This window comes from Garra rufa, chromosome 23 (assembly GCF_049309525.1).
Source record: "Garra rufa chromosome 23, GarRuf1.0, whole genome shotgun sequence".
NCBI classification, from domain to species: domain Eukaryota; kingdom Metazoa; phylum Chordata; class Actinopteri; order Cypriniformes; family Cyprinidae; genus Garra; species Garra rufa.
This window is the reverse complement of record NC_133383.1, coordinates 30,417,991-30,442,673: the sequence shown is the minus strand read 5'-3', so window position 1 is coordinate 30,442,673 and position 24,683 is coordinate 30,417,991. Positions and strand designations below refer to the sequence as shown.

The 24,683-nt window shown below is 33.4% G+C and overlaps 1 protein-coding gene across 4 annotated transcripts in view; it reads right to left on the bottom strand.

Annotated features, from left to right (window-relative positions):
• Nucleotides 1-24,683, bottom strand: part of palm2akap2 (PALM2 and AKAP2 fusion) — a 148,202-nt gene that overhangs the window by 20,032 nt on the left and 103,487 nt on the right. Inside the window, exon 1 of one of the 4 annotated variants that reach the window (XM_073830119.1) lies at nt 8,679-8,819. The exons of the other annotated variants lie outside the window; for them this stretch is intronic. Within the exon in view, the coding sequence (XP_073686220.1) occupies nt 8,679-8,687 (9 nt within the window). The 5' untranslated portion in view covers nt 8,688-8,819. Of the gene's footprint in view, nt 1-8,678; nt 8,820-24,683 lie in introns of those variants that run through there. 4 annotated transcript variants of the gene reach the window in all.

Genomic DNA, 24,683 nt, shown 5'->3' with positions numbered 1-24,683 from the left:
AAGCCAGTGCTATTTCAGGTGATGGTGTGTTCATTGCCACATAAAGTAAACCTATTCCTGTTTAAGCACTGGGTGGAACAAAACTTCTATTACATCATTAGATATTTTTATTCTAAAAACTGTACGATTCGTACAAAGTCACCGGTTGCATATTCTTAAAAGAATCCAAAAAGGCTGTTTAAACGAATCAAACAGTGTTAATAACTTCCTTCTTATCTCAAACTGGAGTTGTTATGGGTAGCAGGCAGTGTCACATGATGTCTTTAATGTGGCATAAGACCCCTTTCTTCAGTCACACAGACCACCCTTCCCCTCAGGGTGTGTTTTGTGAGCTTTCAGCCCAAACTCTTACTAAATAATGACATTAGGAAGTCATGTGAACTCCCCTGAAGCTGTGAAAAACAGACTAAGATAGATTTACGGACAGAGTGAATGTTTATCTCTTTGATTTGAGCACAGCACTTACACAAATTATTTGTAAAATGGTTAATTCAATCCACCATTTCTTATGCAAGAATGGTCTGACAAATTATCGACAAAGCAATTCATAATGCTCATAAATTAAACCTTCATACTTCAGTTTGCTGGTAATGACAATTGCATAATAAACAAATTTAGAAAACAGAACAAATAATGTTCTACAAAATATATTCATTTTCTTTAAGCAAATTTCTTTGATAGATTCCACTATGGAGAGTATAATTTATGAATCATGATGACAAAGTTAATTGGTAAGGAATATGAAACTTCTTGTTTATATTATAAGATGAAAACACACCCTGAACCTTTTTTGTCATCTGTGTAGCAGCACAAGTCTTGGTACATACAGTTGAAGTCAAAAGTTTACATAAACCTTGCTGAATCTGTGAAATGTTCATTATTTGACCAAAATAAGAGGGATCATATAAAATGCATGTTATTTTTATTTAGTACCGACCTGAATAAAATATTTAACATTAATGTTGTTACCCCGTTCATGACCGCGTTCAAAAGTTTACATACACTTGATTTGTCCTGAACAGCTGCTGTTCTTCAGAAAAATCCTTCAGGTCCCACAAATTCTTTGGTTATCCAGCATTTTTGTGTATTTGAACCCTTTCCAACAATGACTGTATGATTTTGAGATCCGTCTTTTCACACTGAGGACAACTGAGGCATTCATATGCAACTATTAAAGAAGGTTCAAAATCTGCATACTGTTCAAAAGTTTTCACCCCTGGCTCTTACAGTTTTTCTCAATTGCTTAAACACATTTCTTGAAATTATGCCTCTTATTTGCGAAACTCTAAACACAAATCCACAACTCCTAACTCATTTCCCCAAACTTCCTATATTGAGGTCAAAATGAAGCTCTCCACTCAAAACAATTCAATCTTGCTGAAAAACCAAACTTTGCTTTCAGACATGACACACAGATCCTCAAAAACAAACACACTACAAAACAGTTTTACACACTGATGAGATAAATTCAAAACAATACTACAAAAACAATACAAATAAAGAACTTTTCACATGATGAACACAACAAATCTATTCCTTTGCAAGTGTTTTATTCCTTAATTTAATGTACTGTAGAGTACAGTACAAAACAGCAAAAAACAACAAAATAATTATTCTGCCCAGCATCCTGTCTTTGGTCTGGGACAGGCCAAAGAACCTCTTCAGCATCACAGGCTAAATTAGCCCTGGCCAGGGGTAAAATCCTCTTGCATGCCTGATCCAACCCTGGCACTCATCAACTAAACTATATGAGACTGCTTGTCTTCTTGCCCTTGCTCTTCCTCTGTCTCTTCCATGTTGTTGTCGTCATCGTCCTCCTTCTCCTCCTCCTCTTCCTCTTTCACCTCCTACTCTTCCTCTTCAAAATTACACATTACTGTATGTGGGATATTGATTGAAAAAGACTGGATAGGATTCACAGTTACACTTGTACTAGTGGTCTGACAAAAAATAAAAAAATAAAATAAAAGCACACAGCGTCATTGTGAAACAGAAAAAAAAAGAAGAAATATGGGCACAAAGGTGAAAATAAAAATAAGAAAGTCCACTGTCAGAATTTGTAACTCCTGTGTTGTCCTCTGTCTATATGCTTTCCAATGGAAGGTTCATGAGATGTACCTTTGATCTATTTCAGAGAACTGCTTTATCATTGGTTGATCTATATTATCTTCATTAGTGAAAGTCAAGATTCACTTGAATAATTCATGGCAAATTTACAAAAAGTCTAATTGAAATGTGTAGAATATATGATTGACAGTTTAGGACAACTAGATCAAAAATTTTGCATTTAGGTAATGATTTATACGATGAGCTAATGACTTGATGTTTTGAGGGGTAAGACTATTGCACAGAGAACTACAGTATATAATACATTTTGAGCAACATGACAATAGCAACTGATAATGTAGGAAACTGCAGACAAATGTATATTTCATTTCTGATCTGAGAAATGCACCAAAGTGAGAAAAACTTTTATCCTTTTATCTCCATCGAAGGTTCTGATTGGTGTGTGCTAAATTTTGACTCCTAGTGTTTCCAGTTGGGTAATTGTGTGCTAATTGAGCTCAAACTTCGCAGACTTGAGTGAACAATATTGAATGCTTGTGCTTTCTAAATGACCTCATGGTGTAAGCACTGAGAAATGTAGGGATTTGTGTGTAGAGTTTTGAAGTAACAGTTCACCAAATATAACTCATGTGTCAAAGCAGGGAATAGTGTTTATAGTTTAGGGAAATGGGTGTGCTTTTTCAAAAATGGCGTTATAGTTTTGAAATTTTAGTTCAAAAGACTGGTTATAGTGTTTTAGCAATTGAGAAAAACTGTAATGCATATTTTTTTTCTTCTGAAGCATCAGTGAGTGTTTCTGTGAACCTTCTGTAATAGTTGCATATGAGTCCCTCAGTTGTCCTCAGTGTGAAAAGATGGATCTCAAAATCATACAGTCATTGTTGGAAAGGGTGTAAATACACAAAAATGCTGGATAACCAAAACATCTGTGGGACCTGAAGGATTTTTCTGAAGAACAGCAGACGGTTTAACTGTTCAGGACAAACAAGAGACTCATGAACAACTATCAAAACAAAAACAATAAACATAAAACACAGCTGTGGATCATTCAGGTAACAATCAAGCGAATGTAAACTTTTGAATTGGGTCATTTTTATAAGTTCAACTATTATTTTTTCTTGTGGACTATATGTAAACATCTTTTATGTGAAATACCTTATTCAGGTCAGTACTAAATAAAAAACAACATGCATTTCCTATGATCCCTCTTATTTCGGTAAAAGAATTAACATTTTGCAGATTCTGAAAGGGGAATGCAAATTTTGACCTCAACTGTAAATGCATAAGTTTTGGGACTGTTCTCAGTCCTCAGTTCAAAACTTGTTGGCAGATCTTCTGAAGACTCAGATCCCAAATAACCCACTATTTTTTTCTTTTACTTGATGACTCTGCAATGTCACTGTCTGTAAATCAAAGGAGGATTCTGTCTGCTGCCATTACTACTGCTAACAAAAGTTACCCTAAAATGATGGTTGAATCCATCGATCCCAGTTTGGATGCCCTATCTTTCATAAGTTGCTCTTTTAGATTGAGCCATAGCTAAACTTCATGGGTCCACCTGAAGGACAATACAATGTTAGTTGGACCTTATTGTGTGCTGTACCCATCTGTATTTGGACCCTGGACCACAAAACCAGTCTTAAGTAGCATGGGTATATTTATAGCCAACAATACACTGTTTGGGTCAAAATGATACATTTTTCTTTTATGCCAAAAATCCTTAGGATATTAACCCCTTAACTGTCACCGTCCCACCTGTTGGACGCTTGGCACTCTTTTTTCCGTTGTCCTTTTTCTCTATCATTTTTTTTAGTAACCATCATAAATTATATATCATTTGAAAGCTTAGAAGCTCAAGAATCATCCTGTGAAAACCATTTTGAAAAATGGACATTGCCTTACCATGGAAATGGTACTTTAAAATCATTTGGCGGTCTCCTCCCCCTTAGCGGTGTCATATTACAAAATGCATTACGGTCTTTTAGAATCACAACTTTTTACAATCTTGACAAAAAACATATCATTGGAAAGGTCTGAGTCTCAGGATTTCATATTTTGTGATAGATTGAAGATTTTCAGAAAAAAAAAATAGACTTTTGTGACAGAAAAATGCATAAAAAAATATATGGCATTTGGATGGCACCCGGTGGCTGTTTATGGCATAACGCCCTAAACAAACTTTCACAGGAACCTTAATTTTTTTCATATCAACTTCAAATTTGGAACATAACTTATCTAGATGTGAGGCTTCAATTTGAGATCAAATTTAGGATAAAACCTGTTATGTAAAATATGTATTTTATATAAAATATAATAAAAATTGTACAGTGCATTTTTTTACTGTAAATTTAAACTTCTATAATTTGTTGATACTTTATTCTTTTGAAAAAAAGAGACCAACCTTAGATCTGTATTCCAAAGTGTTCATGAATTACAACAACTGAAGTTTGGAGAGTGCACTTTCATGCCTATTTAAAAAAATGACAGTTAAGGGGTTAAGATCATGTTCCGTAAAGATATTTTGTAAGTTTCTTACCGTAAATATATCAAAACCTAATTTTTGATTAGTAATAATGTCCTATCCTAACAAACCATAAAACAATGGAAAACCTATTTAGCTTTCAGATGACATTTGAAAAAACTGACCCTTATGACTGTTTTTGTGGTCCAGGGTCATGGGTTTTATTTTATTTTTTCTGTCTTTTGGGTTCAAATCTTAGAACCGCCTTGTTGTCTTGTATTTAAAGCAGCCACATGTGTCCCATTCAAGCACTTCATCACAGCAGGCGAACAATCAAGCACAAATCAAGCATTTAAAGCACAACACGTGGCGTTTCCCTCTCCGTTTCCTCTCTTTCACTACCAACCAACTCTCCCACAGGAAAGAAGAAACCACAAATACGATCTCAGATACTGTAGTTGTAGAGATTTGAACTCATTTGGTTACCAACATTCTTCAGAATATCTTCTTTTGAATATCTGTATGAAGACTCATACAAGTCTGGAACAACTTGAGGCTGAGTAAATGATGACTAAACCGTCTGGGTAATTAATTTTCTCTTTTCAATGAGCCATTCTCAGCTATCTTTGCAGTGGAAGTACATCTCTTCAGTGGAGTCTGTGGCCTTGAGTGGTCATATATGAGGGACATCAGGAACAGGCGAACACACACTCTCTACGGATGTTCCTCTAAACCCCCTCTGACATTCCCGGCATAGTTCAGCTGTCTTCCAGGCTCCGGCAGTCTAATAGAAGTGATGAAGGATACACAACCCTGCCTCACGTAATTAAACTGTGTGTGCATCTGAATGTGTATATAAACCTGCAAACAGACCAAGATGGATGGAGATAAACTCCTTGTATATTTATACAACTTAATGTGTTTAAGGGCATGGTGCCTAGCATTTTTCATTTCACATTTACTGAATCTAGTCTATGGGTGCCTATGTGACACTCGGCTTGTTCTAACAGCATCTGGAAGCAGTTAGTCAGACAGACAAACGCAGTTAACACAACTGAGCCAGTTTGATACATTTGGGCCTACTTTCTCTTTCAAAAGAGTGGCCCAAAAAAGTTTTTTCCCAATGTTTAGAAATGCATGAATGTTTCTTATGGATTGCATTTGAATAAGAGGCATTAACTACCAATGTCTGTTCTCCAAGTGATATTTAATGAAGGTATAATGTATTTTTTTTTTTTAACTCGGGTACACAGATGTACAGTGCCTTGCAAAAGTATTCATACCCCTTCATTTTTTTCACATTTTGTTTTGTTGCAGCATTATGTTAAACTGCTTTAAATTACTTTTTTCCACATCAATCTACATCTCATACACCATAATGACAAAGCACAAAACAGGTTTGTAACAACTTTGCAAATGTATTATAAATAAAAAAGTGAAAAGATCCTGTTGCATAAGTGTTCATACCCTTTTCTGGGACACTCGAAATTTAGCTCAGGAGCATTCATATTACTTCTAGATGATACTACACTTCGATTGGAGTTAAACTGTGGCAAATTCATTTGAATGAGTCTGATTTAGAAAGACACACACCTCTCAGAAAAGGTCTAACAGCTGAAAATGCATATCAGAGCAAAAACCAAGTCCTGAGGTCAAGATAACTGCCTGTAGAGCTCACTGACAGACTTGTGTTAAGGCAATGATCTAGAGAAGAGTTCAGAAAAAAATCTGCTGCATTGAAGGTTGACAGAAGCATTCTCCATAATGGAAGACGACTGGAACAACTAGGACTCTAGAAAATGTCTGCCAGCCCCCATCCAAGCTGACAGAGATGGAGAGGTGAAAAGGTGAGACAAAGAATGGCAGATAATTGCCAAATGCAGATGTGCAAAGCTTGTCACATCAGACCCAAAAAGACTTGAGGCTGTAAAGGTGCTTCAACTATGTATGAGTTAAGGGTATGAATACTTATGCAATGTACTTATTTCAGTGTTTTATTTTTAATAAATTTGTAAAATTTGCTAATCTGTTTTTTGCTTTGTCATTATTATGGTGTATGGGGTGTAAACTGATGTGGGGAAAAACTTATTTAAAGCAGTTTAACATAATGCTGCAACAAAACAAAATGTGAAAAAAATGAAGGGGTATGAATACTTTTGCAAGGCACTGTAGTTGAGTGTTTATCACAATATGAACATGTTCCACTAATGTTTGACAACCCGAAAAAGTTTGTTTTATCATTTGGTCACTTGGTTGGTTCAAAATATGTTTTTTTTAGCCATCCAAACAAGTAAAAAACAAGAGAAATTCCTAATTTTTAACGGTTACGCAAGATGCCTCTGTTCAGTATGACTTTCAGCAGCTCACAGTTGGTACAGACAGAACCATCACACCATATTGCTGATGAAAGACTCCTGAAATAGGATTATTAACTCTCCCAGTGCAGACAGAGAACGCTTAAGTTCAAAATATTGAATAATCTCAATCATTGCTCAACTGGATTCAATAAAAAGCAAAAAGAGACTTTTAATTAATGTGCCTGCTTCCCTAGTGAACAATAAATATATTAAAATGTATTTAAAATACATTTATTTCATGCTAAGTGTATTACTTTTAGTATACTAAACTGGTATGTTTAGTGTCTGCTAAATTGGAACAACTAATTTTGTATTTAATGCACTTTAATTGTAGTGCTGAAGTCTAACTAAATATATACTAGTGACATTAAAACATATTTTAGGCTTGATATCTCAAGTGATATGTCAGTACATACGTTAATAGACTTGAACTATTACTTAGTATAAAATAAATGCATTTTAAAACTATTACTTTTTTACTATTAAAGTTTCAGAAAACATCTTAGCAATTTCTCAAATTCAACTCAACTCAAAGAATCAGTGATCAGAACAATTTTACACTATAAAAACACAAAGTTTCTTTGGATGTTAAATGTTCTTCATGGAACCACAGAAGCATAAAGAACCTTTATTTCCAAGAATGTAAATACATAAATGAAACACAACTTAGACCTCAGTTGAATCTCTTGAGCCCTGAATGTGCAATCACTTTTCTCATACTCAAAATAAATCTGAAACTAGGCTTTCTACATTTAGGCCCAGATGTCTAAACTCAAATACCTTTTTAAATCTATTACTCTTTTCTAGGGTTGTTAAAGTTTCAGAAGACATCTTAGCAATTTCTCAAACTCAACCATAAAAGAAAAAATTTTGGTTCCTCAAAGAATCAGTGATCAGTTCTTGAAAGAACAATTTTACACTATAAAGAACCTTTTGTGGAACAGAGAGTTTCCTTGGATGTTAAATTCAAAACCAGTCATAAGGGTCAATTTTTTTAAATTTGAGATTTATACATATTTGGCTGAAATACAACTATTTGAAAATCTGGAATCTGATGGGTCAAAAAATCTAAATACTGAGAAAAAAGGTTGTCCAACTAAAGTTCTTATCAAATGCATATTACTAACCAAAAATTAGGTTTTGATAGATTAATGTTAGGAAAATATTTGCAAAATATTTTCATGGAACATGATCTTTACTTAATATCCTAATCAAATTCAACTCAACTCAAACTCAACCATAAAAGAACCAATTTTGGTTCCCCAAAAAACCTTTCAGAGATCATTTTTACACTATAAAAAACTTTTTGTTTGGATGTTAAATGTTCTTGATGGAACCACATCTTATTTTTTAAGAATGTTTACTCTTACTGTATGTCAACAATCATTTTCCTTTTTTTCTCACATAGCTGATACACTTCTTACTTAGATTTTTTTCTTGTTTCCAGCCAAAATATCAAAAAGTTCTTAAATCAAGAAGGATTTTCTAGATGGGTAAAATTTATTGTCTTGTTTCAGAAAAAAACAAGTCAAAATTAAGTGTGTTTTTGCTTGAAACAAGCTAAATAATCTGACAATTTTTACTCGTCTAGAAAATCCTTCTTGATGTAAGAATTTTGAGATATTTTGCCTGGAAACAAGACAAAAAATCTAAGTAAGAAAAGCATTTTTGCAGTGTACATAATGAAATACAACTGAAACTGAAACAAAGACACTTTTCTCATACTCCAAACGAATCTGAAACTAGGCTTTCTTCATTTGGATGTCGAAACTCGAATACCCAAGAGTTCCTACCTTTTTCATACTTCTCCAAATTTGTAAACAAATGTCTCCCACCAAATTACAGATCCACTTTATGAAAAATAAAATCTCAGCACAGGCTCTAAAGTTCCTGAGTGTCCCGTTGTCAAATCTGAGAAGCAGTCGTCCTCCAACACCTCAAGCTATAAACCTTTGAGGAGACCTAGTGAAACCCTGCCCAGGACAACACAACGCAGGGCTTTTCCTGGCCACTTCTTCCACCCCCGCCCCTCTTCCTCATGTGTGTGTGTGTCCCGCATGCTTCACTCACCCCACACCACCGGCCGCTCCGCTTCCGTCCGTTCTCCTACAATGCCTCCCTCTCTTCTGTCTGTCCCCAGGAGTCAAAATTCTTGCTCTGCCTAACTATTGGCTATGATGTCATGGCCAAAGGGTGTGTGGTTTAAGACTGAGGGGGCGTGGTCTCTTCCTGTACCCACACAAAGAAGCACTCTGTCAGAGCCTCCCCTCCTGTACACCCTCAGCCCCTTCACTGACCTGGACCGAGGGAGTCTCTAGACTCCTCTATATGGGCAGCACACACCTTACAAGGAAAGGCGCAGTACAGATGGGTGGGAATCTGTCCTCTGGGGTGGAACATTATTCACCGCTGACTCAAAATTGTCTGGATTGTCTTACTCATGCTAGATAAGTTTATACATTTGCACTAGCTTTGAAAGCTGATACAGATGATTTCACCCCAACACGGGCCATTATGCTGTTGAGCTTTATTTATTTCTAGATTTAATTTGTGAAGCTTTATTTACTCAATGAAAGCTGTGTTCAACTGTTTCCAACCTGAGATCACGAGAATTTGTATGTGTACTGTACAAGTTGCCATTTTTGTATGAATTTATACTGAAATGCACAATTTGAAGGTAAAACATCCCCTTGTGAAAAAGAAGTGTGCTTAATTGTGTTGCATATGCACTTTTAGTGTACTTCAGGTCTTAAAAGCATACATAAAACTACTTGCAGATAATATAACAAATGAAAATATAGCTGCAAACAGCAAACCAAAGGGAAAATTAGGAGCTAAGGATGGCATTGAGCACCAGACCAACTGGAGCAATGAGTAAAGGAAGCCATTGTAAGATGATTTTAATCAAAATGACAGAAAAGTAACGTAGAACTGCTAGTAATATGATTTAATTATCACGGCTTATCACGTTTGACCAACAGGTGGCGCTGTTGTCAAATCGATGTGGTGTGTTTAGTGTGAGATGACAATGGCACACACAAAGTTTGGTGTCATTATGTCAAAGCTTTGCAGAGATAAAGCCTCAGAGTCATTTAGGCATCAAGCCTAATATTTGTAGCAGAGCTGTACGAAAACGGTTTCATCTGTCAACATGAAATCCATAACTTTTTGTCAGCATTGTCTGAAGATGATCTAACTCAATTTTGGTGAAAATCGGACTAACGGTCTAGGATGAGTAGATTTTCAAGATAAATCAAAATGGGCCAACTGTGGCATAATTGGCATGACCCAAGGAATATTTTGAGACCACTTCAAAATATCATTACAATAGGCTAATGCAATCTACAAGTATAAGCATTTTTCGTAATGATAGTCAATGTGTTTGTCAAATATAGCATTTCATGACAAAATTCAAAATGGCTGCCGCCCAAAATAAAATAAAAAAAAGCATATCTCCTGACCACTAGGTGGCACTGTGCTGAAACATTGCAGGTAGCCTCAGGTCATACTTGTTATAACACACACCAAGTTTGGTCTCAATACGCCAAACCGTTGTGGAGACATAGTCTCACGTCCATTTTTATTATTCGAAAATGTCAGCATTATTTAAAGATGAGCCGAGCCAAATTTGGTGAAAATCAGACAAACCGTCTAGGAAGAGTTTAAAAAAGTAGGTTTTACGAACTATTAAAAATAGAAAAACAACGAAACCTTATGATTTTTAAATTTTGGTGTCCATTTGACTCGGCATGACCCAAAGATTCAGAGACAAGAAAAAGAATTTTGATTCTCTACGGTTCAAATGTTATTAGCATAAACATAAGTGAAAATTTTGACAAGTGTTGGCGCTAGAGATTTTGAGTTAGAGACTCCAAACTTGCTATGGTTAATGTTGAGACTGGCCTCTATCAGTGTGCCAAATTATACAACTTTCCCACAAGCGGTTCTATGGGCTGCCATAGACTCAAGAGTGGAAGAAGAAACAGAAGAAGAAGAAGAAGAATGCCAATGGATTCAATAAAAGTTGACATTTTTTAGTTTAAATAAAGTGTACTTTTTAATAATGTCAACTCAAAGAGTTTACTTTAAATCATGATATTTTAATAATCTTTTGTCATGCTTTAAAGAAGTACACTTATTTTGATGTGTTGACTAACATATTAAGCACATGTAAAGTATTATATGTGACCCTGGACCGCAAAACCAGTCATAATAGGCAATTTTTTGAAATTGAGATTTATACATATTTGGCCGAGATACAACTATTTGAAAATCTGGAATCTGAGGGTGCAAAAAATCAAAATACTGAGAAAACTGCCTTTGTGGTTGTCCAAATGAAGTTCTTAGCAATGCGTATTACTAATTAAAAATGACTGTAAAACATCAAAAATATGCAATACAGTTGAAGTTATGAGATACTAAGTCATGTTTATGAGATAAAAAGTAAGCATTATGATATAAAAAGTCAAAATTATGAGATACAAGTCATTTAAGAGATGAAAAGTCAAAATTATGCAATGCTAAATCGTTTATGAAAATCGAAATTATGGCAAAAAAAATGTTAATTACAAGATAGTAAGTCATGTTTATGAGATAGAATTACGACATAAAAAGTCAAAATTATGAGAGTCATATTTATGAGATGAAAAGTCAAAATTATGGCAAAAACAAAATTATGCAATACTAGGACATTTATGATGCAAAAAATCAAAATACTGAGAAAATCGCCTTTAAAGTTGTCCAAATAAGGTTCTTAGCAATGCATATTACTAACCAAAAATTAGGGTTTGATACATTAATGGTAGGAAAATATTTGCAAAATATTTTCATGGAACATTAACTTTTTTTGGCTTAAAAGAAAATTTTTACATTTGACCCATACAATGTATTTTTGGCTATTGCTACAAATATACCTGTACTACTTAAGACTAGTTTTGTAAAAAAGTAAAAAAAGTTCTTAAGTTACTTAAAATTGTAATTAAAACTTTACATTTGATTGTTTTTTTAAGTTTAGGTTACCCATTCAAAATCTGAGATGTCGATAAAACACTTTAACAATGAATTAAACTTTTTGTAATGTTAATTTAACACTAACTTAAAGGTGTGTTTTCAAAAGTCTGTTTTTTAATTATTTTTTTATTTTGTATTCATACTTTTGTCACACTTTCACTAAATGAAAAATTAAATTCTGACTTAAAAAGTCAAAATTATAACTTCATTATCTACAGCTATCGCTAATTAGAACAAGAAAAATTTGATCATGCATTTCAGGAAAATGCATTTAAGTATGATTGCAACTAAGTTGCATGTGAGTAAAGTGGAAATCACCACAAATAATACTTAATTATAGTAATCAAGTGAAATTATTCAAGTATTTTACACACCTGATTCTCTCGCAGATCTTATTATTAGTCACCTGGCATTTATGGCTCAGGTAAGTGGCTCAAAAGCTTAACTAGTACTACTTTCGAGCAAAGATAGGACATTTAAAACAGTATATTCCTCATCACAAATACACGAGTCCTGGAAAGCAGTCGTCTGTCAGAGAGAAAGAGCGCAGGTATCAAACTGAGTCATTACTCTACAGTCGTGGCCAAAAGTTTTGAGAATGACACAAATATTAGTTTTCACAAATTTTGCTGCTAAACTGCTTTTAGATCTTTGTTTCAGTTGTTTCTGTGATGTACTGAAATATAATTACAAGCACTTCATACGTTTCAAAGGCTTTTATCGACAATTACATGACATTTATGTAAAGAGTCAGTATTTGCAGTGTTGGCTCTTCTTTTTCAGCACCTCTGCAATTCGACTGGGCATGCTCTCAGTCAACTTCTGGGCCAAATCCTGACTGATAGCAACCCATTCTTTCATAATCACTTCTTGGAGTTTGTCAGAATTAGTGGGTTTTTGTTTGTCCACCCGCCTCTTGAGGATTGACCACAAGTTCTCAATGGGATTAAGATCTGGGGAGTTTCCAGGCCATGGACCCAAAATGTCAACGTTTTGGTCCCCGAGCCACTTAGTTATCACTTTTGCCTTATGGCTCCATCGTGCTGGAAAATGCATTGTTCTTCACCAAACTGTTGTTGGATTGTTGGAAGAAGTTGCTGTTGGAGGGTGTTTTGGTACCATTCTTTATTCATGGCTGTGTTTTTGGGCAAAATTGTGAGTGAGCCCACTCCCTTGGATGAGAAGCAACCCCACACATGAATGGTCTCAGGATGCTTTACTGTTGGCATGACACAGGACTGATTGTAGCGCTCACCTTTTCTTCTCCGGACAAGCCTTTTTCCAGATGCCCCAAACAATCGGAAAGAGGCTTCATCTGAGAATATGACTTTGCCCCAGTCCTCAGCAGTCCATTCGCCATACTTTTTGCAGAAGATCAATCTGTCCCTGATGTTTTCTTTGGAGAGAAGTGGCTTCTTTGCTGCCCTTCTTGACACCAGGCCATCTTCCAAAACTCTTCGCCTCACTGTGCGTCAGATGCGCTCACACCTGCCTGCTGCCATTCCTGAGCAAGCTCTGCACTGGTGGCACTCTGATCCCGCAGCTCAATCCTCTTTAGGAGACCATCCTGGCGCTTGCTGGACTTTCTGGATGCCCTGAAGCCTTCTTAACAAGAATTGAACCTCTTTCCTTGAAGTTCTTGATGATCCTAAAATTGTTGATTTAGGTGCAATATCCTTGCCTGTGAAGCCATTTTTATGCAACGCAATGATGGCTGCACACATTTCTTTGCAGGTCACCATGGTTAAAAATGGAAGAACAATGATTTCAAGCATCACCCTCCTTTTAACATGTCAAGTCTGCCATTCTAACCCAATCAGCCTGACATAATGATCTCCAGCCTTGATCTAGTCAACATTCTCACCTGAGTTAACGAGACGATTACTGAAAAGATTACTTTTTTTTCGGGATTAAGTTAATTTTCATGGCAAAGAAGGACTATGCAATTCATCTGATCACTCTTCATTACATTCTGGAGTATATGCAAATTGCTATTATAAAAACTTAAGCAGCAACTTTTCCAATTTCCAAGATTTATGTAATTCTCAAAACTTTTGGCCACGACTGTACATACAACCAATAATTTTTTGCCAATCCTAACCCTAATTTCTCAAATTCACAGTAATCAAACCATCCCATAAACAGTTTGAATAATTACAAAGCGATTTGTGTTTGCTTTGCTTTCTCAGTATCTAATCAGCTGTGGCGTAGTCTTTTCAGGAATTTGCCCAAAAAGCTAGTGTGTACTATTTGCATGTCTTATCAGGTCATGTAGTACACATTGTGAATTTATGGGTAGATGATTAAATAGATGTTTAGTTATTGTTTTCATTGAAACCTCAAAATAGACGTTAGTACAGTACGTCCCTGACGAAATCCTGCTGAGATTATGTCGTAGTAAAGACTATAATGTCCTTGTGGCAACAAGTGCCTTTAAAAAGGGACTACAATAGAATTACAGATAAGAGCGAAAGAGATCCAGGCAAGATTGCTGTGAGAATTGAATGCCACTCAGTCATGCAAGGCTGCTAAAGAGAGATGTTGTGCTAATAATAACAGCACATGCTCGGTTTCTGTTCAGAGATACACAAAGACTCCAGTATAACCTTCGTGTCAACCCAGAAACTTTTACAGACATAGCTATGATAGAGTCTTTATTTCTGTTCGAATATAGTCTGTTGTTTTGAAATTCAACTTATTTATGTGTCACTTCACATGTTGAACTTTGAAAAAGGAACTCTTGGAAAATGAGTACAAAAGCATACATGGGTTGTTGTAAATTTCTTCTTCGTCTTTATAGTTGTAAGGAATGGTCAGAACGGCTGTGTTTTAATGGAGGATGTTGATAGCAGTAGGCTGGGGTGTGTCATCCTCTGCTAGAGAGCTCCTTCCTCCCACAGTCCGTGTGTCATTGTGGATCAAGAATAATAATAATGCAGTGTTGAAGAGGCTACTGCCAGACTGTATTTTGGGTCGTGCTTTAAGCCTTGCATAATTTGAAGTACAGTAGCTGCATTCAACCTTATTTAAAAAGCGTTTTATATATTGTATGAGAAAATACATCATAATTAGAACATAAAAAGTCCAAATGAATAATAAGAAGTCATTTATGATAAGTTTTGATAAATTGAAAATGAAAATTTTGATAAAAGTTGAAATTACAATATTAAGTCATGTTTATGAGATGAAAGGAATTATGACAAAAAAGTAAAATAATAAGTCATATTTAAGAGATAAAGAAGTGACAAAGAACAAAAAATATGCAGTACTAAGTCATTTATAAGTCAAAACTTAAAATTATAAAACATTAAGTCATGTTTATGAGATGAAAAGTAGCAATTATGACGTAAAACATCAAAATGATAAGATACTAAGTCATATTTAAGAGATGAAATATGTCAAAATTATGCCACATTTATGAGTCAAATGTTAATTTTAACAAGAAGTTCAAATTACAAGATATTAAGTCATGTTTATGAGATGAAAAGTAAGAATTATGACAAATATAAAATTATGCAATACTAAGTCATGTTTATGAGATGAAATGTCAAAATAATGACAAATTATGCAATATTAAGTCAAGTATGATTAGTAAGAAAATTTGACAAAATTGAAATGACAAGATATTAAGATGTTTATGAGATGAAAAGTAGGAATTATGACGTAAAACATCGGATTTAAGATACTAAGTCATATTTAAGAGATGAAATATCAAAATTTACAAATGGCAGAAAGTTGAAATTATGCAATACTAAGTCATGTTTATGAGATAAAAATAAGAATTATGATATAAAAAGGTCAAAATTATGAGATAGTCATATTTATGAGATGAAAAGTCAAAATTATGACAAAAAGTTGAAATTATGAGATACTAAGTCATATTTATGAGATGAAAAGTAAGAGTTACGACATAAAACAGCAAAATTCTAAATTTTGACAGAAAATTATGCAATACTAAGACATTTATAATGTCGAAATTTTAACAAAAAGTTCAAATTACAAGATATTAAGTCATGTTTATGAGATGAAAAGTACTAATTATTACATAAATCAAAATTATGAGATACTAAATCATATTTATGAGATTAAAAATAAAAATTTTAATGAAAAAATATAAATTGAGATACTAAGTCATATTTACGATATGAAAAGTTAAAATTATGCAATACTAAATAATTTATAAGTCCAAATTTTGACAATAAATTGAAATTACATGACACAAAATCATATTTATGAAATAAAAAGTCAAAATGATAAGATACTAAGTCATGTTTATGAGATTAAAAAAATCAAAATTATGACAAAAGGTTGAAATTTCGAAATGTTAAGTCTTAAAGAGATAAAAAGTCAAAATTATGACAAGGACAAAATTATGCAATACTCAGTCATTTACAATAAGTCATGTTTATGAGATGAAAAGTAAGAATTATGATATAAAAAGTCAAAATTATGAAATACTAAGTCATATTTAGGAGATAGCCATAATTTATGATTAGCCAACATTTTTATAAAAAAATGAAATAACGAGATATTAAATCATGTTTATGACATAAAAAGTAAGAATTATGACAAAATCTAAATTGATTATAAGATACTAAGTCATATTTAGGATATGAAAAATCTAAATTATGACAAAGACAAAATGATGTAATACTAAGTAATTTATGATTAGCCAAAATGTTTATAAAAAAATTGAAATTATGAGATATTAAGTCATGTTTATGACATAAAAAGTAAGAATTATGACAAAATCAAAATTGATTATAAGATACTAATTCATATTTAAGAGATGAAAAGTCAAATTTATAACATTAAGTTATGAGATTAAAAGTGGAAATGAGAACAAAAATCACATTTGATTTGGTGGTCAAAATTATGAGATTATAAATCATAATGAAATTAAGTCAAAACTGAAAGTTAAAAGGATAAGATACTGAGTTATATTTATGAGACGAAAAGTTGAAATTCAAAGAAATTAAAATTTGTATATACTAAGTCATAACTTTAATATATAAAGCAAGAATTGTCAGAATTATTGATTGAAATGATATAATGATGAAAATGAAAAATTATGATATAATATGACATTAAAAATTGAACTGTAGGATACCAAAATAAAACTATGAGCTAAGTCATAATTATGCCACAAAAAGCTGTCATAATTACATATTTTATGTCTTTCTTTCTTTTTGGTCAAAAAACAAAGAATGACATAATCGCACTAAACGGGCCTACTAAAATTAAACCTCTAAAACTCAAAAACAAGCATATTTATGTAGGTGAATTAAAGAGTGCTGTACAATGCGTACACAATTTGACAAAAAATAGCAATGCTGTCACACTATAAAAAGCTAGTTACAAGATTCTGAAAAACCTGGACTACAGTCACACTACTAATCAATCAAATGCTCTTAATTACTGTCCAACACTGAAGTTCATTAAAACACATGCACAGAACAGTATCAATTAGCAAAGTTGGCAACATGCAGGTCAAACAGCTGTCAGATAAATGGCAGCTCTTCTCAGTTATAAGAGACCTCCTTGAGTGAGGCGAATACACTATTAAATGACAACAATCATTCCAACCATAAACATACTAGCAATTCAAAACCCACTTATACTAGCAATTACTATCTTGTTACCTATTTATAGCTTATAGACCCAAGAAAAATTAGTCTCCAAAGACTTACTCAAGACAGCCTACACAAAAGCAACAACATGAACCGAGATTAACCTCACAGTTGCACCTTAAGAGCCTGCAGAACCTTAAAGGTGCAGGATTTTTCATGAATGGAAGTGGGAATGACAAAAGCAAAGCTCGATTAAATGACTGGCAGTTTACACAAAGAGAGAAGAATGCTTTGCAGCTTTTTAAAGAAAGCTGTAGAAATGGGACCAAATCAGTCAATACTGTATGTTCAAGACACCTTATTGAAAAAAGACCATTTCTGTTGTATAAGGAAATACATCATAATTAGAACATAAAAAGTCCAAATTATAAATCATTATGATAAATCAAAATTTTGACATAAAGTTGAAATTATGGGCGACTAAGTCATGTTTATTAGATGAAAAGTAAGAATTCCGACATAAAAAGTCAAAATTTATTTATGAGATAAAGTAAAAATTATGACAAAAAAACTAAAATTATGCAATACTAAGTCATTTATAAGTCAAAACTTAAGTCATGTCAGCTTAAGATGAAAACTAGGAATTATGACGTATAACATCAAAATGATAAGATACTAAGTCATATTTAAGAGATGAAATGTCAAAATTATGACAAAGACATAATTATGCAAATATTAAGTCATTTATGAAAAGTCAAAATCATGACAAAAAGTTCAAATTACAAGATATTAAGTCAAAACTTAAGCCATGTTTAAGAGGTTTAAAGTAAACATTTACGAGATAAGAGATCATAAGTCATATTTAAGAGATGAAATGTCAAAATAATGACAAAGACAAATTATGCAATAATAAGTCATTTATGATAAATCAAAAGTTTGACAGAAAATTGAAATTATGAGAGATTAAGTCATGTTTATGACATAAAAAGTAAGAATTACGACATAAAAAGTAAAAATTATATAGAGATACTAAGTCATATTCATGAGATGAAAAGTTAAAATAATGACAAAGACAAATTATGCAATATTAAGTTATTTATAATAAATCAAAAGTTTGACAGAAAATTGAAATTATGAGATTAAGTAATGTTTATGAGATGAAAAGTAAGAATTACGACATCAAAAGTCCAAATTATGAGATACTAAATCATATTTATGAGATAAAGTAAAAAAAAAAAGAAAAAAACTAAAATTATGCAATACTAAGTAATTTATAAGTCAAAACCTAAGCCATGTTTATGAGATGAAAAGTAGGAATTATTATGTATAACATCAAAATTATAAGATACTTAATCATATTTAAGAGATGAAATGTCAAAATCATGACAAAGACATAATTATGCAATACTAAGTTATTTATGAAAAGTCAAAGTCATGGCAAAAAATTCAAATTACAAGATATTAAGTCTAAACTTCAGCCATGTTTATGAGGTTTAAAGTAAAAATTATGATATAAAAAGTCAACATTATGAGATACTAAGTCATATTTAAGAGATGAAATGTCAAAATAATGATAAAGACAAATTATGCAATATTAAGTCATTAATGATAAGTCAAAAGTTTGATAGAACTGAATTGAAATTATGAGAGATTAAGTCATGTTTATGAGATGAAAAGTAAGAATTACGACATAAAAAGTCAAAATTATGAGATAGTAAGTCATATTTATGAGATAAAATAAAAATTATGACAAAAAACTAAAATTATGCAATATTAAGTTATTTATAAGTCAAAACTTAAGCCATGTTTATGAGATGAAAAGTAGGAATTATGATGTATAACATCAAAATTATAAGATACTAAGTCATATTTAAGAGATGAAATGTCACAATTATGACAAAGACATAATTATGCAATACTAAGTTATTTATGAAAAGTCAAAATTGTGGCAAAAATTTAAAATTACAAGATATTAAGTCAAAACCTAAGACATGTTTATGAGGTTTAAAGTAAAAAAATTATGAGAAACTAAGTCATATTTAAGAGATGAAATGTCAAAATAATGACGAAGACAAATTATGCGATATTAAGTCATTTATGATAAGTCAAAAGTTTGACAGAAAATTGAAATTATGAGAGATTAAGTCATGTTTATGAGATGAAACATAAGAATTACGACATAAAAAGTCAAAATTATGAGATACTAAGTCATATTTAAGAGATGAAATGTCAAAATAATGACGAAGACAAATTATGCAATAGTAAGTCATTTATGATAAGTCAAAAGTTTGACAGAAAATTGAAATTATGAGAGATTAAGTCATGTTTATGAGATGAAACATAAGAATTACGACATAAAAAGCCAAAATTATGAGATATATTTATAGCTTATAGACCAAAGATAAATTAGTCTTCAAAGACATTTGTAAACAGACTTACTCAAGACAGCCTACACAAAGCAACAACATGAACTGAGATTAACCTCACGGTTGCACCTTAAGGGCCTGCAGAACCTTAAAGGTGCAGGATTTTCCATGAATGGAAGTGGGAATGACAAAAGCAAAGCTTTATTGCGGCTTTTGAAAGAAAGCTGTAGAAATGGGGCCAAATCAGTCAATACAGAAACTAGAAACTAGAAAGTTATTAGTTAGTAATGACAATCTTCGGCCTCAAGGCTATATTATGGTTTCAGAAGACTTGAAAGCTTTAATCCCAAATGCTTACAAAAGCACATCAAGCACATTCTTCAGAAGTTCTGCTTTTGTGTTTCATGCAACCACTTTTATTTTTGAAGAGAGACACGCTTTCAAAGCCAGATGAGAGACAGGGGAAGCAACTGAAGTTTGTGAACGCTTTATGCATAGATAAACACTGCCTACTGTCTTGACTTCTGAAAGTATTAAAGTAGCATTTGTGGGAGAACATGCAAAGTCAACAAAAACCTTTCGAAGAAAGGGCAAAATGAATTCAGCTTGTAGAGGAGCTGGCTTGAACCTCGTAAACTGAAACAACAACAAATTTAGAGACAAGGAGGTGAGGAAGATAATAAACCCAGGACATTGTGCTTAACACCCTGTCACCGCCCTGCCTAAAATATGACCTCTAATCTATGGGAAGACATTTGGAAGAGGGTCATCTGGATATTGTCAGCCGGGCCCAAGGGTAAAATGGGAAACATCAACACCCTAAACGAAAACAAGGATTGTCTCGTAAGTGAAGCCCAATCAAAATATGTTTTAGTGAAACTGCTTGTAGAACTGCTTCAATTAGCCATAGTACTTACAACTACTAGTGCTGGTTGGAACACAGTTTACTGTCCTGACATTAACCTGGCTTAAGAGCCATTAAAAATGGCACCAACCCCAGTTAGTGAAAGCTGAATTACAGTGGCTTAAAGGCTTATGCCCATTACTCAGGGGATGTCAGTACACTGACACTTATACACCTCACAGACTTGTCGAGACATCATGGAATAAAGGTCAAGGGAGCATAATTTACTTAAAACCAACCTATTAGTGACAGTCCAATAACACTAATTGTATTCTAAAATCTTCTCGACCATACTAACCTTTGTTAGCAAGTCAAATCCATTAATCGGCCATGGTAACACCAAATTTCTAATCATGCAAGTATGAAATTTACAATTGAACAACTGAAATCTCAAAAACCATATTGTAAACTTCTGTTATAAAACAGGCTAAAATAATTTTCAGCACTTTAGGTGAAAGAATAAGGACAGTCAAAAAAGACCAGCCAATGCCTTTATTAATTAATAATCATCATGACATACCGGTATTTAAGGAAAGGCATTAAGATGGTTTAGATACTAGCTGTCTGATCATTACCATTTTGTCTATTTATCTAAGTTAATGCCAGTAAAGTATGGAGTGCCCCAAGGATCTGTTTTAGGCCCTCTTCTGTTCTCTATTTCACAGAATGTGTTAAGGATAGAAAAGATTGGATGGCCAGTAATTGTCTTTTATTAAATTCATATAAGACAGAGATATTACTTATTGGACCAAAACATTTGTCAATTTAAATTGAGAGTTATCTAAGTAAGTATGGAGCCACAAGGATCTGTTTTAGGCCCTCAGTGGTTCTCTATTTCACAAAATATGTTAAGGATAAAAAAAGATTGGATGGACAGTAATTTTCTTTTATTAAATTCACATAAGGCAGAAACATTACTTATAGGACCAAAATTGTTGACTCTTTTAACTGAATATTACCCAAGTTAATGCCAGTAAAGTGTGGAGTGCCGCAAGGATCTGTTTTAGGCCCTCAGTTGCTCTCTATTTTACAGAATATGTTAAAGATAGAAAATATTGGATGACCGGTAATTTTATTCTATTAAATTCAAATAAGACAGAAATATTACTTATTAGATCAAAAATGTTGTCTATTTAAACTGAGAATGATCTTAGTTAATGCCAGTAAATTATGGAGTGCCGCAAAGATCTATTTTAGGCCCTTTGCTGTTCTCTATTTTACAGAATGTGTTAAGGATAGAAAAGATTGGATGACCAGTAATTTTCTTCTGTTCAATTCACATAAAACAGGGATATTACTCATTGAACCAAAAATTTTGTCTGTTTAAACTGAGAATGATTTAAGTTAATGCCAGTAAAGTATGGAGTGCCACAATGATCTGTTTTAGGCCCTCTTCTGTTCTCTATTTCACAGAATGTGTTAAGGATTGAAAAGATTGGCTGACCAGTAATTGTCTTCTATTAAATTCAGATAAGACAGAGATATTACTTATTGGTCCAAAAATTTTGTCTATTTAAACTGAGAATGATCTAGGTTAATGCCAGTAAATACGGAGTGCCGCAAGGATCTGTTTTAGGCCCTCTGTTGTTCTCTTTTAGAAAATAGAAAAGATTGAATGACCAGTATTTTTTTTTTCTATTAAGTTAAGATAAAACAAAGATTTTACTTATTGGGGCAGATTTTCCTTATTGGTACTTCTTCATACAGTCAAAGACCTGGTTGTTATATTTATCTTTTAAAAATCATATTTTCTATGAAGCTGCTTTGAAATGATATGTATCATGAAAAGTGCTATACAAATAAATTCAGTTTCAATTAAATAAATGCAATGAAATTTTAATTAAATTCAGAGCAACACTTTATTTCAATAGCCCACTTTAGACATTATACTAACCATAAGTAAATTTGCAACTTCATGTTCACTAGCAGTCATTAGAGTATCAGACTGTCTGCTTAATATCTGCTGACTATTTTATTTTAATGGCCCACTTTAGACATTGTAATGACTATAAGTAACTTTGCAAATAGTATGTCAACCTATTCTACTAACCCTAACCTAACTGTCTAACCTAATTAGTCTCTGATTAGTTAGTTGACATGTAGTTGCAAAGTTACTTATTGTTAGTAGAATGTCTAAAGTAGACTATTGTAATAAAGTGTAATCCAAATATTAACTTATTCTTGAAATACAGCGTACAACTCAATAAGGCTAGTCTTGAGTGAACTTCTAGCATGGCATTTCCAGAGAGGCCTTCAAACTCGTGGTTAACCTGCTTTCCAAGCCCAGCGGGAGAAGAGAAATAGAGCACATCTTCCACTCTAAATTTGGCAACCAGGTTGCAGGCAGCGCTGTACTGTGGCAAACCCTGCTTTGTGTGTATGGATAACTTTTCCAGAAAAAGAACCAGCTATTCTTCATTTTCAACTTAATTATATGTCTAAATGTTATTGTGATCTCAACTAAAATAGACAAGAGTGATACAAAATGAACATTGTGTCTTTAGATGAGCTGAATACAGATGACAAAAAGATACCAGACAGCAATGCCAACAACATTTAATGATTATTTTTTGCCTTTACATTTTACTTATTTAATGTAAAATTGTTCTAAATGTCACAAAGCTTCCTCATCACTCCACAGCTGAACTCGTTTGAACAATTGTTTCAACAATCGCAGCGTCAAACAACCCTTAGCTTATCCGTGCTCCTCAAAAAAGACCACAAAATTGTGGAAGGACAACTTAAAGTCCATGTTAAGCTGTAAAATAATAATGTCTTACCTTTGGGCTCTTTTCCAAAGTGAGGCAGAGGACCTGCCAAGGTGCTGTGTATTTCAGCATACTCTCAACGGTTCCTTGATTCACTAGACTACACAATAAAACAGCAATCACTGCTCCAGCATTCCTTCATTAGATGTTTACTCCTCCTTAATTATGGCCCAAGACCTCCTCAGAGTTCATTCGGAAAAAAGTAAATCAAAACGGAAGCCATGGCACAGGGAGTAACATTCCTCTCTACTGCCGACTACAGCGGCGCACATTCAAGCAGAGTCATCCCGGAGGGCTTTTCATCTGAAAATGAGCTTAGCATCAGAACCAATTATATGAGTCTCCTGCCTGATCGGTGAGAGCAGTCATTTTCTTTTATCCTTTTGCACTTGAAGCTGTTGTGTAAGTGCACTCGATAACTCTCTCAAAATGAAGGACATTATAATGACAGAGAATAAATCGCAAATCATGCGAGTCAAAGTGTACTTCATTCAGGAACTTTTGAACTACATGAACCCCCAGAGTCATTACTGTCAATCTTGACACAGTTGATCCCTACAGCACTGCCTGACTGAAAAAGCTAAACTAGGCTAAACTAAGTCAATATGTAATCATTATTAACATAAATGCATGGCTTTATTGTACAAAATTCATCAGTGCATATACAGTGGTGTGAAAAAGTGTTGGCCCCCTTAATGATTTTTTTTTGCATGTTTGTCACACTTTAATGTTTCAGATCATCAAACAAATTTAAATATTAACCAAAGATAACGCAAGTAAACACAACATGCAGTTTTTAAATGAAGGGAAAAAAAAAATCCAAACCCACATGGCCCTGTGTGAAAAAGTGTTTGCCCCCCCAAACATAACTGTGGTTTATCACACCTGAGTTCAGTTTCTCTAACCACACCCAGGCCTGATTACTGCCACACCTGTTCACAATCAAGAAATAACTTAAATAGGACCTGCCTGACAAAGTGAAGTAGACCAAAAGATCCTCAAAAGCTTCACATCATGTTGAGATCCAAAGAAATTCAGGAACAAATGAGAAAGAAAGCAATTAAGATCTATTAGTCTGGAAAAGGTTATAAAGCCATTTCTAAAGCTTTGGGACTCCAGCGAACCACAGTGAGAGCCATTATCCACAAATGGTGAAAACATGGAACAGTGGTGAACCTTC